Raw genomic sequence first — 13,098 nt, forward strand, 5'->3', positions numbered from 1 at the left:
CCGGACTTCCGCTGCTTTGCTTCCCTATTCCCACATGGAGGTTTAGTCTCGCCACAAACTACTTGCTTCACTCACATCTTTTCCTGCTTTTTCCAACACCAGAGACCTGTTTAGTATTTTTCGTAATCCTTCTGAAATTTTCATCACCCGTCCATCTCCCGCTCCGTCCCTACTGTGATTACCTAATACAATCACCACCCTACTTTTCCATGACCCACTTCTATACCTCCCCCCTCGCCAATACTAATAACTTCGATATAGGTTCGACTGTTCGAATACTTGAACTAACACTACCTTCTCTTGGAAGATGGCGTAACCACAGTATGCTCTGGTTATGCCCTCTGGATCTCCAACAACAACAGCACCTCAGTGTTCTTTACGAAAGCCATCAAGGTTCTAAGATCTATCTTCATTGAAGTTATACAACCATGTTCACCAAAACCCTTTCTAGTTCTCATTTACACGTTAAATATTATCGAACCTATGCCTAACCCAATATTATATATGAACAACACAATCAATCCCCAGTATACCAAATCCTCCACTAAACCCCTGCTACGAGCTCATAATATAGTACTACTCACCTTACTTATAACAAACACCATAATGCCCAACCCTTGATCATATATACCAGCCACCCATCTATATCAAATTATAGACTCTGACGTAAACCCTCATGACATATAAAAAAATCCCCCAAAGCAAATACCATACTAACCTCTCTGAGCATGGTACTAAACGGGGACATATCCACCAGGGCTTCACACTAGATATTATATAAAGTCTCAAGTAGGACTTCAAATAGCTTAAGCAGGGCTTCCAATAGAGTCTCTATTTTTTGGAATACTGTAATTACTTAACATGATCATAACATTCTAGATATAAATCAAGTGCCTCATGTATATATAAAAAGGGTGAAGATTCTGCGTATCTATAAGAAGTAGACATTACAACATAGTAAGCAAAGGTATGTGAAAAGTGTGGCTATAGCGCCTCTCTAAATCAAAAGTATCAAATCAACCCAGCAAGAGGAGCATCAGAGAGCAAATGTCAGCCATGATGACGATGGTGATGATGGCGTCGAGCATGATCCTGAAGATTGTCCCGCCGATTAAAGACGGTCCCACACCAGCAGCGATGAGCACGAGGGTTGATGTGTAGCATTCTGAGGTGGCGTATGAGGTCTGCCTCGCGGCTGAAGTAACCGGAGTAGTGGCAGCCCTCCCACTTGCATTGGAAGGGGCCTGGAGGGGTTCTATGCTAAGGTTAGGTATGATACTTCTAGCCGTATCGGAGACATACCTTGGAGGTTGACGATCCTGCGCCGTCACATGACTTGCACGGATCGTGTCATGAGAGGAGAACATCCCACTGTCTTGCAGTGGTGGACTGAAGGGCACGGGGGCCCGGTAGGCGGGAAATTGAAAACCCGGCACCTGTACTTGGCTGCCACTAGGTCCGACGATTGGAGTAAACATGGTCGGGGCTGGGGTCGAGTGTGAATCATTTGGGTCGGCCATTGGGATTCCTTCATTGGCTGACATGAGTTCAAGCCAAAGACCCGGGTCGATCCTATTGGTTGCCGTGGTTTCCGGCCGTTGCTGGATGTTCAGGGGAGAGTCCATGGAGTAGCCGTGCAACTGATCCATTGTTTGGTGATGTGTAGAGAGTGGAAGTGAGTGTGATGATTTGTTGAGAAATAGAATTCCCATGGAAGAGGAGAGGGGGTTATTTATACAGGGTAAGGCAAAATTATGAATTGTTCCATGAGCATCCTGACGAAACGATACACGGGCAGCCAAACCAGTTCCCGCGTTACATAATGTACTAGTAGTGCAGCCCTAGACAAGGGCCCCTGGTGCATGGCAGCCCGGCATCCTTTGATAGTAGTACCCACCTGCGGTGCCCTCAAATCACATTCCGCCGATTGTGACCTTCAAGCGGCTTTCGATCTCGAGCAGATCCAATCACCTGTCCACTGGCCAGCCCTCAGGGAGGTCAACAGCCTGATGGAACACGACCCTAGCGAACCGCCTCAACACTCCGCGCAATTTTTGACTCCGAAGACTTCAATCTCACCATTCTTCTTTATTATATGTCTGATCGTTTTTAAATTGCTCAGGTAAGGTTTTTAATAATATAAGAATATACAACTAACTCTATTTTACAGATTACTCCCATATGTCGCGTTAAAGATGCTTTGTTTTAATTCATCGACATAAAAAATTCATTATTTAACTGTAACTGAACCTCATCATATCTCAGCCATATCATAATATCTTCTTAAGTTGAAAAAATTCCTATAGTGATTTTTATAGAATCTTTTAACTTAAGAAGATATCTATCTTGCTTTTTACTTAATATTTGCTTTGTAATACGTGTTGACAGACCTGATTTTAGTATAATCCTATTTTTCCTTATTACGGCCGCATTATACCTCATATGATTGAACAGGGTCGATACAGTGAATCATGATTTCATAGTAGGCGTGTAGGCGGACAGGGGGTCGTGTTCCATTAGCCCGTTGACCTCCCTAATGCCCATGGCCATCAGCCACAGGCGACCTATCACCCTGCCTTGACCCCTCTCCATACACCTCTGCCAAGGAAAATCATGGTTTGTACCCCCGGCCCGCCCCAGCATCTCTCCCGGGCTGTGTTGCGGAACTTTTCATTGCATACTTCACACTTTGAGAACCCGTGATAGTTTACTAGCTCCAGGCATCAGCATGAGCCAAGAAATTATGCTTTTTTGGGATAGTCAACACCATACTAAATATATTTCACGTGACTTGATTATCAACCCCTCGCAAGCAGGACTACTAACAACCAACAGATATCCGTAGCAGAGAAGATTCCCCAAAGTACCAACGTCAATCACCTACTCCTCTCGACCACACAATCTCAACCAGAAACACACAACACATAACCCATCCACCTCAACCTCAAACCCACCATTAATCAAATATTCCATGAAAGACCGCAGAAACCAATCCTCAAACCTACATCCTCCCGCCCATTACAAGACCAGAGAATACACTGCCAGACAACAATAAAATACCACCAAAATATTCCCTCTCCGCATACCACACCACACCACAACCAAAACACATAAGAGAACTGAGACACCGACCGTCGTCTCATTCTCCACAGCGAATCGAAATAAGCCCGAACAATTGAATATCTTCTCATTTCGGCACACGCTTTATCATCGATAGAACAACTTCCCAGATGATAGATGTATACTAGTATGAAACCTGAGAGCTGGGTATATATCCAGCCCACAGACATATCCATCAAGCTTAGCAACGTCAGTTATCTCTTTCCCGTTCTGTCTTATATATCGCCCATTCGCAAATTTGAATGGGAGGTGATGCTGCGTGAAGAGAACTCGTCGTGTTCGTTGCACATATGTGAAGCCATCTGAAGAGTATGAAGTGGAGATACTCCCAGGAGACAAATACACAACAAGACATAGTCCACTAATCACAGACCGAACGCCCACCAGTGACTAGGACCGTCTTTATCGCTCCTTTTGGATCTAATCCTGCATTGACGCTTCGCTGCTCTATACGGATGTATCCCTTCCACAGTGTCTGGCTATAGCGTTTAAGTTGAGGTGCATTTCTCAAGACTATCCTGTTGATATGGTTATTGGTCTGGAAGTTAATGTCTCTGTTTCTGTATAAGAGCCTGGTGTTTGGTCACTGTTGTTGTTTTTGTAGTATAGGTGGTGAGCTGTGGTATAGTTTTGATTGGTTGGTGGATATTGTGTATAGATGAAATACTCCCAGATCTGTTAGAGAAATCCCAGACTGTTCGGCTGATGTCAATGGCGATAGTCTTTATTCTTCCATCGCGGATTGTTGTTATTCATCCAATGTGCAAGCTCTTCTCTGGATTTATGCCATTTGCTCTTCCATCGTCCAGGTTTTGATCTTCAACTTTAACAAAGATAATCGAGAACTAGCCTGCCTGTGGGCAAATGCATACTTTAACCCTTCCGTGGAGGGATATTCAAACTGCTAGATTGAAGCACTTGAGAATAACATCAGTAACAAGTCCCCCCCGACACTGTTCCCAGTGATGACATCTGAGCCGAATCCTCCGTTGAGTCTTAGGCAGCGACAGCAGTGGCAGCATTCCTGCGAGTATATCCAAAAGAAGGAAGGATTGAATGGAAGAAAGGTCATCGGAGGGCGTGTGACGAGCAGAGCAGCTGATGAAGTTTGATGATGGAGTTCGATATGATACTTCATCTGATGACGCAGCCAATGCATGGATTATGGATTTCTGCTCCTGCTGCCATATTATAGACACAACCCATAGGATAAATAAAGTGTATGTTAGGATAAGGTTCTTATATAGGAAGAGAACCCTCATCCATCAAGACCGACTTGCAGCGGGGATAGAGTAAGAAGAGTCCCGGCTTAATTCTCAACCCAGTGACCTCAGGAAGAGAAGAGGCAGTTCGATCTCGATAATATAGCCCAGCGGACAATGCATAAGACAGTGGGAAGTCGCAGTGAGATGACGATTGGCTCATGGTAGGGCATTCTGTTTCTTAATTCAAGGCGATAGGAACGGTGGTTCACTGTTGAAGATGGTAGGTAGGGTAGCTGCTTGTTGGTATTGCTCATGGATATTGTGTTGGATCTCTTTGTTTTGTTTATGTAAATCCCTGCGGGAGATTGTAGTCAATGGTTGTGGACTGTTGAATGTACCTCTGATGAGTACTCTCGTAGTTTCAGTCAGAGAACCCATGCTATATTGAGTCATATCATGCTATTGACAGCATGGGTGACATGAAGGCCGCTGTCGTGCATATAGCAGAAGGCGCAGGGTTTGAAATGAGCTGATAGCGTTTCTGACGCAGACTTGATAAAGACGAAGATGATACGCTTCAGCGCCCAGCTTAAGCCTGTTCTGTATAGTAGATAGTGTGTAGAAACCAGGACGTGTTTGGAAGATCCATCACTGTTGAGAAGTAGGCTGATTGGAATAGGTGTTATGGCATCATTGAAGTTATGGGAGTGAATTTTCGTATGCGTTGCATCTGAAGAACTTCATTCGACAGACCAGAGGCAGCAGTTTATTCGGTCTTCTGGATTGGTCGTTTAATGCACAGGACAGATGCTGGTTCCGAGTTGTACTGATACCGAGCGACGTGTATCTCCACATATTCCTCATCCACAGGGAGAATGACCAGTCGATAGTCCGGGAAATTGCTAACATGTATTCCAAGTCGCTGATTCCATCAATATAATATGGAACAAGACCTGCAAAGTCACTGCCAAATCACCGGTCAATAGCGCGGGTAATTCGCTGAAGTGCACTCCAAGGTTGCACACCATAGGCAGCACAGTCTATGTGTCGATCTTAACAGGGCCTGTATGGCTTGTACTCCCCATGAATCCATAACCTCACAAAGAAGCTTGCTACCAAAATTTGGTAGTAATTGACAACTCCCGAGTTGTTTGGTTGTCATTTTGGCCAGTTCGTCAAACATTGACACAATAGAACAATTTGAGCTGCTGCGGACTTTGTTCTGTCTGTATCCACTTCCATAGAGCAGAGGATAAGATAGACAGACCCTCATGAAGAGTGCTATCCCCCTAGCTATCCAGCAAACCATGCAAAAAGCAGATGCATTTCTGGGTGCCACTAGACACCACCAATGTGAGGCAAGATAGATTGTCGTATCAATTGAATTACGGGCAGCGAGTATGCGTATGGTAGTAAAGAGGGCATACATCTCCATGGTATGTATCACCATCAACGATAATTTCTTGATTCGGAATGAACGTGGGGAGGAAAAGGCCGGGGCACTGCATCAGTAAGACCGTCCTATGCTGTGACGAACTTGAACGGAGGTTCCTAGCTTTCTCAATCATGGCTAGGACAAGAGAAAAGTAAAATGTGCAAAAGAATGTGATCCAGATAATTCTGGATGATAAATATAAGCAGTAGAGAAGAGGGCAAGACTCGCTATAAATAAGGCCAACCGTCTCATCCTAGCGAGACTTACCATCGGTAATCCTCACTTATCGCAGAACTATGAATGGCGAGTACCGTCACTCCTGGGGAGGGATATCGGCGTGTGTCTAGATAGCGTTACACGGGTATTCCTGGCTTGAGGTTCTTTCGCTGGTTTCCGGTGATTATTCTCTTGCGTCCTTCCAATTACCCTGATTATTAATGATAGGTTCCGTGTCTTGGATTCCTTATTGAACACTTGTTTGGCCAGCAACGATGGGATTTTTTATCAACATGCAACAGCGCCGTGGCTTTATTCAGGACTTACCGTGGAAATGACCTCTCTAACCAAGGTTCTACATCAGGATACCTCAGTTAAAGTCTACTATTTTCATCGGAAACAACCTACTAGATAGTAAGACTGCACCCATCTACGTAGTATCTATATTTAGCTCCACAAATATAGGCGCTATTCCTATCCAGGCTAGCGCCGGATATACCCGCTTGACAGCATCCACATCCATCCACCCCGTCCAAGTCAATTCTGTCAATATCTGTATGACTATGCGAGTAGTAGCGAGCGAAGTCTAGAGAATTGATCGAGTAGGTGTCAGGTATGTCTAAGAGGTACACTAGTGCTTCCTTCTGTCTAGGTGTAATTCTTATGCCATGTAGATATTCTAACTAGAGTAAGGATGACTTATTCTACTCTAACATTGGCATCCATTGGCATCTCTCTCAACTTGTCAACGACCCGGTAGAAGAACCACTTTTCAATACCCTCCTCTAGGTCATTTCCATTCTGGATATTCTCATCTAGGCTCTCATCATTCTCATCTGTATAGTCCAGTCTTCCCAAGCAGCTCGCCACGGCCGTGCAATAGTAGGCCCCCATTATCGCTCCAATTCCGTTTTTGGACGTCTCCCACAACGCCTGGCACCACTGCCGATGATTGCTCAATCTACACTCCCTGCCCGTAACCATCGCTTTCTTCGGATCAGCCACGCACTGCGCTCCGTTCCACACGGCAATCTCGATGAGAAGTACCCCTAGGCTGTAGATATCATCAATCTTCTGCAGCTGCGCAATATTCGCGTCCTCCTTCAGCCGGTCCGGATGAATGTACGCTGCCGAATCCAGCACGTGCGGACAGCTTACAACATTCCACTCGGACTTGCTCGCAGGGTCAAAATCCGATCGGACATACTGCCAGCCACCAATGTACGGTCGGGTCACGTCGTACTTCCCATCAGACCGACTGAAGATCAGAATATTGTTGCCAGAGAGCCGGCGGTGGATCCAGCCCGCACAGTGTAGTTGGTAAACTCCGAGGGAAATCTGCTGGGCGAGACGAAACCGTTCATTCAGATTTGGCACAGAGCCATTACGCAGGGCCTCTGCGAGAGTGAGTGTCCGGGTCGAAAAGGTCGCATCCTGGGGCTTCTCGTAAACTATGCCCACCAGGGGATACTGCTTTCCGTCGTGCCAGGCTTTGGTCAGGATAGAGCCCAGACAGAGTAGAACGCGGAAGTCGTCATCTGCTGCCGCGGTACGATGGAGAAGACTCGCCAGATGTTGGCACCGTTTCGCGAGCGCGTGGCTGATGAGGCATTCAGCTTGAAGGTGCCATTCAACCAACACGATCTGCTTGGGGTCATCGCCCGGGGGGGTGTAAATATAGGAGGATCGCACATCCGATCCATCCCAAATCTTGCCGTCAAAAGATGCAATATTCTTGACGTCGATCCCATCAATACATTTATCCAATGCTGAGATGGGAATGTTCCAGTGCGCGGATGCAGCGTCGAAAATTGCCTGAACCTTTGGGTCAGGTGCCTTGGGGAAGCACACTTTGTCCAGCTGACGCAGCCGAATGATCTCAGTTGTCTTGGAGCTGCACGGGCCGAATGAATACTCATACAACGGTGGTAGGTTCGGTGTGGCACTGAGCATTTCTCCAGTCAGGCTGTGAGCGAGAGCATCGGCTTCGTTCGGTAGTATCAGACGCCCCAGATCATTATTCACAGCCATCAGATCCGTTACTATAGCAAGCAAATCCGACTCCTTCTGCGTTGACCAGAGAGACTTGGTGAGAATTCTGGTTCGTGAATCCGCCTCTGCAATCAGATGCTCCAGATTGCGTTTGGCATCCAAGACGATCGATAAGGTCAGAGGGGTAACATTGTCTGACCGGCAGATCTTGGGCTTGTGCGAGACCACCTGCGCGTCGATGGTGTGAAATTGCTTCTCGAACAGCTGAATTACGTGTCCCAGCCTTTGAAAGATCAAGTCTTGTACCTCTGGGAGATAAATGGTGCTATTTTTCGAGGGCTTGCGGGGGGAGCTACCGAGCCCTTGACTTTCTCCCCAGAGACGGAATCTCATGGTTTCGAAGCGAAAATGGAGTGCCAGATGTGTCGACGTCAGTCGCAGAGTAAGGCCATTGCTCATGCAAAGAAACCCTTTTATGCCGCTCGAAAAGACCGAGGAAAGTACGTCTGGAGATATATCGGAGAGTCGATCCATGGCGATGCACAAGAATAGAACAAACGAGGGAATTAACAATAAAATTCATAGGGATCATGATAAGAGGAATCAGGAGAGATAGGGAAATTGAGTTGAATGATGAGGAGAGTGTTGCCTGATGTCAACCATGGTCGTGCTTTCCAACAATTCCAACTCTTGCCTCATCATCAGGTGGACTATGATCTACCCTGCAACGCCTCATTCACCCCCGCCACATCCCAATAGAACGGCCTCATCTCCGTGATCTGCCCTAATTGCAGATCCACCGTCACAGCCTGGCAAAACGGATAATACAGATCCTCCCCCGTCTTGCGCACTCGCAGATGGATGGTCGAGAGCACCACAATACGGTTCGATCCATCGCGCTCGAAGATCTCGGGGTTCTGCACGTCCACGACGGAGAAGTAGTCGGCCATTTGCTCGCCCCAGGACTGCATGCCTTCGGGGCCAAAATAGGTGCCAGCGTAGGGCAACGCAGGGGTCTGTTCAAGCCGACAAGAAGGGGCAATGGTGGCAGCGACACCGCTAAAATCGCGCTGGTCGGGCGGGGCAGACATGTAGATGCGCTCGGCGGCGTAAAAGGCGTCCAGGATGGAGCGAGCGGTGTGAGGGGATGACATATTGAATAGGAGAATGAAATATAAGAAGGGTATTTTGGCTGAGGAGGGGGGATGTGCAAATGCTGTCTCGTGGATTCGTGGTGGTTTTATCGGAGATGTTGATTACAAATCGAGATGCCGTCGGGCTATCAACACCACGCCATGGATTGATTATTAATGGATAACAGATTGACCTATTTGCTCCAAGGATCTGGCACGATGCTGAGTATTGTGCTGGGTGGGACCATGCATAGGAACGAATATCGATTAGATCGATGAGCATGCAGCCTGATGGCCGATTTATGTGTTTCTTAGACTGCTATAGCAAGTATAATGCTGGTAGGTCAGCCTGATCTATTCTCAGCCTTGCGAATAGAAGGAGTTAATTGGTGGTAGCCTGTCATCTCACGTCAGCCACACGATGAGCTGGCATTTAGGTAACAAGCAAGTCAACAGGCAGATGGAGAGATAAAGTTCCCATGGTCGCATCAGACTCGCAGGCTCCATATATATACAGAGACTGCAGTCGTTTCATCTTAATCTCATCTGGATACATTCACTCCACGATAACAAAACAAGACTACAAATCTTCTGATTTGTCAGCTGCCCCTTACCTCCACTGTGCTCTGCCCTCACTGACACCATTCAGCACCATGGCATCCACCTTTGCCAACCAGGCCGACACCTTCCAAGCCACTCTGATGAGCCTCTTTGTCGGCAATCCTGACGACACCGAGGCCGACCTGTCCAAGGTGTTCACACCCACCTTCATCCAACGCGACGACGACACCACCCGCGACTTTGCCGGGTTTGTCCAACACATGAAGTGGCTGCGCGAGAATCTCCCGGCAGGCAGTGTCAACATCACCATCACGCAATTCCTGCGCGACGGCCCTCATTTGGCAGAACGACACGATTCGACGTTGACCAAGCCCGACGGGACCGTCAGTGCGGCCGAGACATTGTTGTTTGCGGAAGTGGCGGAAGACGGACGGATTGCTTGGATTGTGGAGGCTGTGAAACCTCGGAAGTGAAGTTATTAGGGTTACATTCAGTCAAAGAATGGGTGATTGTTCCTGTTTCATGCGACCGAATCCCGGTGGGGTATTGTAATTAGGTGGGATTTAATTGCTAAGGCATCGGTCTCCAACGGAGTAATTTTAATAACATGATTGCTGCTGGTGGTGGATAGAGATGGCGTTATCCAGGCAGCTACAAGCCCTGACTGGAACACCCGGGGGGATGAGTTGGATGGTGTCATCCAGACTACCCCTCACTCACTCACCCACTCCCTCCGTCTCCACTCTCTCCTGATAAGCACTATCGGCTGCAGAACCACTATCTCCTGTCGACTCGATAGTCCCCACTAGTGGCCTCGCCTGCCGATTGCAATTTAATCCCCGGACTCCGCCGCGACTCCGGACCGTCTCTTCTGCTGCTGCTGCTGCTGCTGCTCGAGTTAGCACTTCATTTTACACTCTATACTGAACTTACATCAAGAGCAGTCGTCAATTTAAAGCTGCCCACCAATTTACTCGCCATGGTTCGGACCATGGATCAACCACGGTTCCTGCAGCGGGCCATCGGGAGCCCCGGGGATGGCCTCACTCGGTTCCTGCAGGAAGACATCAAGCCCCGCGACTATTTCCTTAGTGGCCGCCACTGCCGGAGCTCGTCCGTCGTCCGTCGGAGCAGAACCCACTGCAGAATGGCTTGATCGGCGGAGTATATAACAAGCCCCTCGCCGTGGTCTGCTTCTTACTCTGCTTCTCAGCCCAATTCTTTCTCCATCACCATGGTCGCATTTTCCCGAATTTCTGCTGGCCTCGTGGCCCTTGCGGTGCCTGCCTTGGGCCGTGTTGTGCTGGAGTCCGTCAAATCTGTTCCCAGTGACTGGACTCTGGTCGAGGCTGCTGATTCCAGCGCGACCATCACTCTGTCTGTTGCTCTGGCACGTCAGAACCTGGATCAGCTCGAGGCCAAGCTGCTGGCTGTGTCCACCCCCGGCAAGGCCACCTACGGCCAGTGGTTGGACCTGGATGACATAAACGAGCAGTTTCCTCTGGCCGAAGATACTGCAGTGGTGTCTTGGCTCAAGGAGGCTGGAGTGACCAAGATCTCTCGTGAGGGAGGTCTGCTCAACTTTGCCACCACTGTTGGTACTGCCAACCAGCTGCTCAACACCACCTTTTCCGTCTATAGGAGTGGCTCCACTCAAAAGGTGCGCACCACGCAGTACTCGGTTCCAGACAGCCTGACCGGGGCCATTGATTTGATCTCGCCCACGGTCTTCTTCGGCAAGTCCAATGCTGCCCGTTCGGCGGCGGTGCGTGCTTCCCAGATCATCAAGGACAGCACCAGCAGCAGCTCCGACGATGTTTGCGAGTACATCACCCCGGCGTGTCTCAAGGAGCAGTACAGCATTGACTACACTCCTGAGGCTTCCTCGGGCAGTCGTGTCGGATTCGGCAGTTTCTTAAATGAATCAGCCCTGTACTCCGACCTGGACCTCTTCACCCAGTACTTTGACATTACCGAGCAGAGCTTCACCGTCGTGACCATCAACGGCGGCATCAACAACCAAGAGGATGATCCCGATGGAGAAGCCGATTTGGATGTGGAGAACATTGTTGGCATTTCTCACCCTCTGCCTGTGACTGAATTCATCACCGGTGGATCTCCGTAAGTGCCCCTAGCCAAAGAACCAACCTGGAAGAACCAAGCTCATTATGCAGTCCATACATTCCCGATGTCGAGGAGACAAGCGACGAGAACGAGCCCTACCTGCAGTACTACGAATTCCTGCTGAACAAGACCAACGCCGAGCTGCCCTTGGTAATCAGCAACTCGTACGGCGATGACGAGGATGTCAGTGCCCCAACCACCTAGAAAAGCATTCCTAACCCAGCCAGACCGTCCCCATCGCCTACGCCACCCGCGTATGCAACCTGATCGGCCTAATGGGCGCGCGCGGTATCTCCATCCTCGAATCCTCCGGTGACTCTGGTAAGCCCCTTCCCTTCCACTCCCAATCTCAACCCAAACCCAAGACCAACTAAACCTCCAGGTGTCGGCGGCGCATGCATGTCCAACGACGGCACCGACAAAACCGAATTCACCCCCATGTTCCCCGGCACCTGTCCCTACATCACGGCAGTCGGGGGCACCCAAGACGTGCCCGAAGTCGCCTGGGTCGACAGCTCCGGCGGTTTCAGCAATTACTTCTCCCAGCCGTCCTACCAATCCTCCCAGGTATCCACCTACCTCGACAACTACATCTCCGACTCTACCAAGGAATACTACGAACAGTACACTAATTTCAGTGGTCGTGGATTCCCTGACGTTTCTGCTTTTGCTGGGTCTCCTTAGTATGTCCCAATCCCAACCCCTCCTCTATAGAATATCGCATATGTTAATGCTTGCTGAATAGCTACGAATCCGTCATTGACGGCCAACTCACCCTAGTGGCTGGTACTTCGGGCGCCAGCCCCGTCTTCGCAGGCGTAGTCGCTCTGCTTAATGATGCTCGTCTCCGTGCTAATAAAACCTCTCTTGGATTCCTGAACCCCTGGCTGTACTCTACCGGATACAAGAGTCTGAATGATATCACCGAGGGTGAGGCCGTGGGGTGTGAAGGCGATACCGAAGGCGCGGGGGTTATTCCTTGGGCCAGCTGGAATGCTACTGTCGGATGGGATCCTGCTACGGGATTGGGGACGCCGAATTTTGCGAAGTTGAAGGAGGCTGTTCTTGCTCTTTAGTTAATAGTTCTGAGTACTGTGGATTTGGGGTGGGGGGTGGGTTATATATATACCTACCTCCGTATACCCTGAATGAAGAACGAAGAATAAAAAATGACATGATATCTACATCAAATTGAGCCCACTCTAGTCAATTAATTCCAGCATGGTATGGTATGATATAATATGAAACATGTGTATATCGGCTCTCCTACTATCGATATCCCTTATTTCCTTAGCAATCATCATCTACCATC

The 13,098-nt window shown here is 48.6% G+C and overlaps 6 protein-coding genes across 6 annotated transcripts; 2 read left to right on the forward strand and 4 right to left on the reverse strand.

The window, feature by feature from the left end:
• Positions 1-909: 909 nt before the first annotated feature.
• BO94DRAFT_538996 (uncharacterized protein) lies at positions 910-1,685 on the reverse strand. The gene is made up of 2 exons (XM_025612603.1): positions 1,303-1,685; positions 910-1,255 (listed from the first exon to the last, which is right to left on the reverse strand). The coding sequence occupies exons 1-2, from the start codon at positions 1,647-1,649 to the stop codon at positions 1,051-1,053; spliced, it is 552 nt and encodes a 183-aa protein (XP_025463377.1). The 5' UTR covers positions 1,650-1,685; the 3' UTR covers positions 910-1,050.
• A 1,217-nt stretch (positions 1,686-2,902) lies between these two features.
• On the reverse strand, positions 2,903-3,480 carry BO94DRAFT_240239 (uncharacterized protein). Its single transcript, XM_025606366.1, has one exon. The coding sequence runs from the start codon at positions 3,294-3,296 to the stop codon at positions 2,961-2,963; it is 336 nt and encodes a 111-aa protein (XP_025463378.1). The 5' UTR covers positions 3,297-3,480; the 3' UTR covers positions 2,903-2,960.
• A 3,195-nt stretch (positions 3,481-6,675) lies between these two features.
• BO94DRAFT_549914 (uncharacterized protein) lies at positions 6,676-8,361 on the reverse strand (the record flags this gene model as incomplete). Its single annotated transcript, XM_025613467.1, has 1 exon — positions 6,676-8,361. The coding sequence occupies one exon, from the start codon at positions 8,359-8,361 to the stop codon at positions 6,676-6,678; it is 1,686 nt and encodes a 561-aa protein (XP_025463379.1).
• A 229-nt stretch (positions 8,362-8,590) lies between these two features.
• Positions 8,591-9,323, reverse strand: BO94DRAFT_240254 (nuclear transport factor 2 family protein). The gene has a single exon (XM_025606367.1). The coding sequence runs from the start codon at positions 9,120-9,122 to the stop codon at positions 8,679-8,681; it is 444 nt and encodes a 147-aa protein (XP_025463380.1). The 5' UTR covers positions 9,123-9,323; the 3' UTR covers positions 8,591-8,678.
• On the forward strand, positions 9,324-10,486 carry BO94DRAFT_538998 (uncharacterized protein). The gene is made up of 3 exons (XM_025612604.1): positions 9,324-9,440; positions 9,498-9,699; positions 9,751-10,486. Exon 3 carries the CDS (start codon positions 9,755-9,757, stop codon positions 10,133-10,135), a length of 381 nt encoding a protein of 126 aa, XP_025463381.1. The 5' UTR covers positions 9,324-9,440; positions 9,498-9,699; positions 9,751-9,754; the 3' UTR covers positions 10,136-10,486.
• A 402-nt stretch (positions 10,487-10,888) lies between these two features.
• BO94DRAFT_539000 (S53 family peptidase) lies at positions 10,889-12,906 on the forward strand. The gene is made up of 5 exons (XM_025612605.1): positions 10,889-11,783; positions 11,837-11,969; positions 12,014-12,107; positions 12,169-12,469; positions 12,532-12,906. The coding sequence occupies exons 1-5, from the start codon at positions 10,897-10,899 to the stop codon at positions 12,860-12,862; spliced, it is 1,746 nt and encodes a 581-aa protein (XP_025463382.1). The 5' UTR covers positions 10,889-10,896; the 3' UTR covers positions 12,863-12,906.
• Positions 12,907-13,098: the final 192 nt, after the last annotated feature.

Source organism: Aspergillus sclerotioniger (assembly GCF_003184525.1).
Source record: "Aspergillus sclerotioniger CBS 115572 chromosome Unknown BO94scaffold_32, whole genome shotgun sequence".
Lineage (NCBI taxonomy): Eukaryota > Fungi > Ascomycota > Eurotiomycetes > Eurotiales > Aspergillaceae > Aspergillus > Aspergillus sclerotioniger.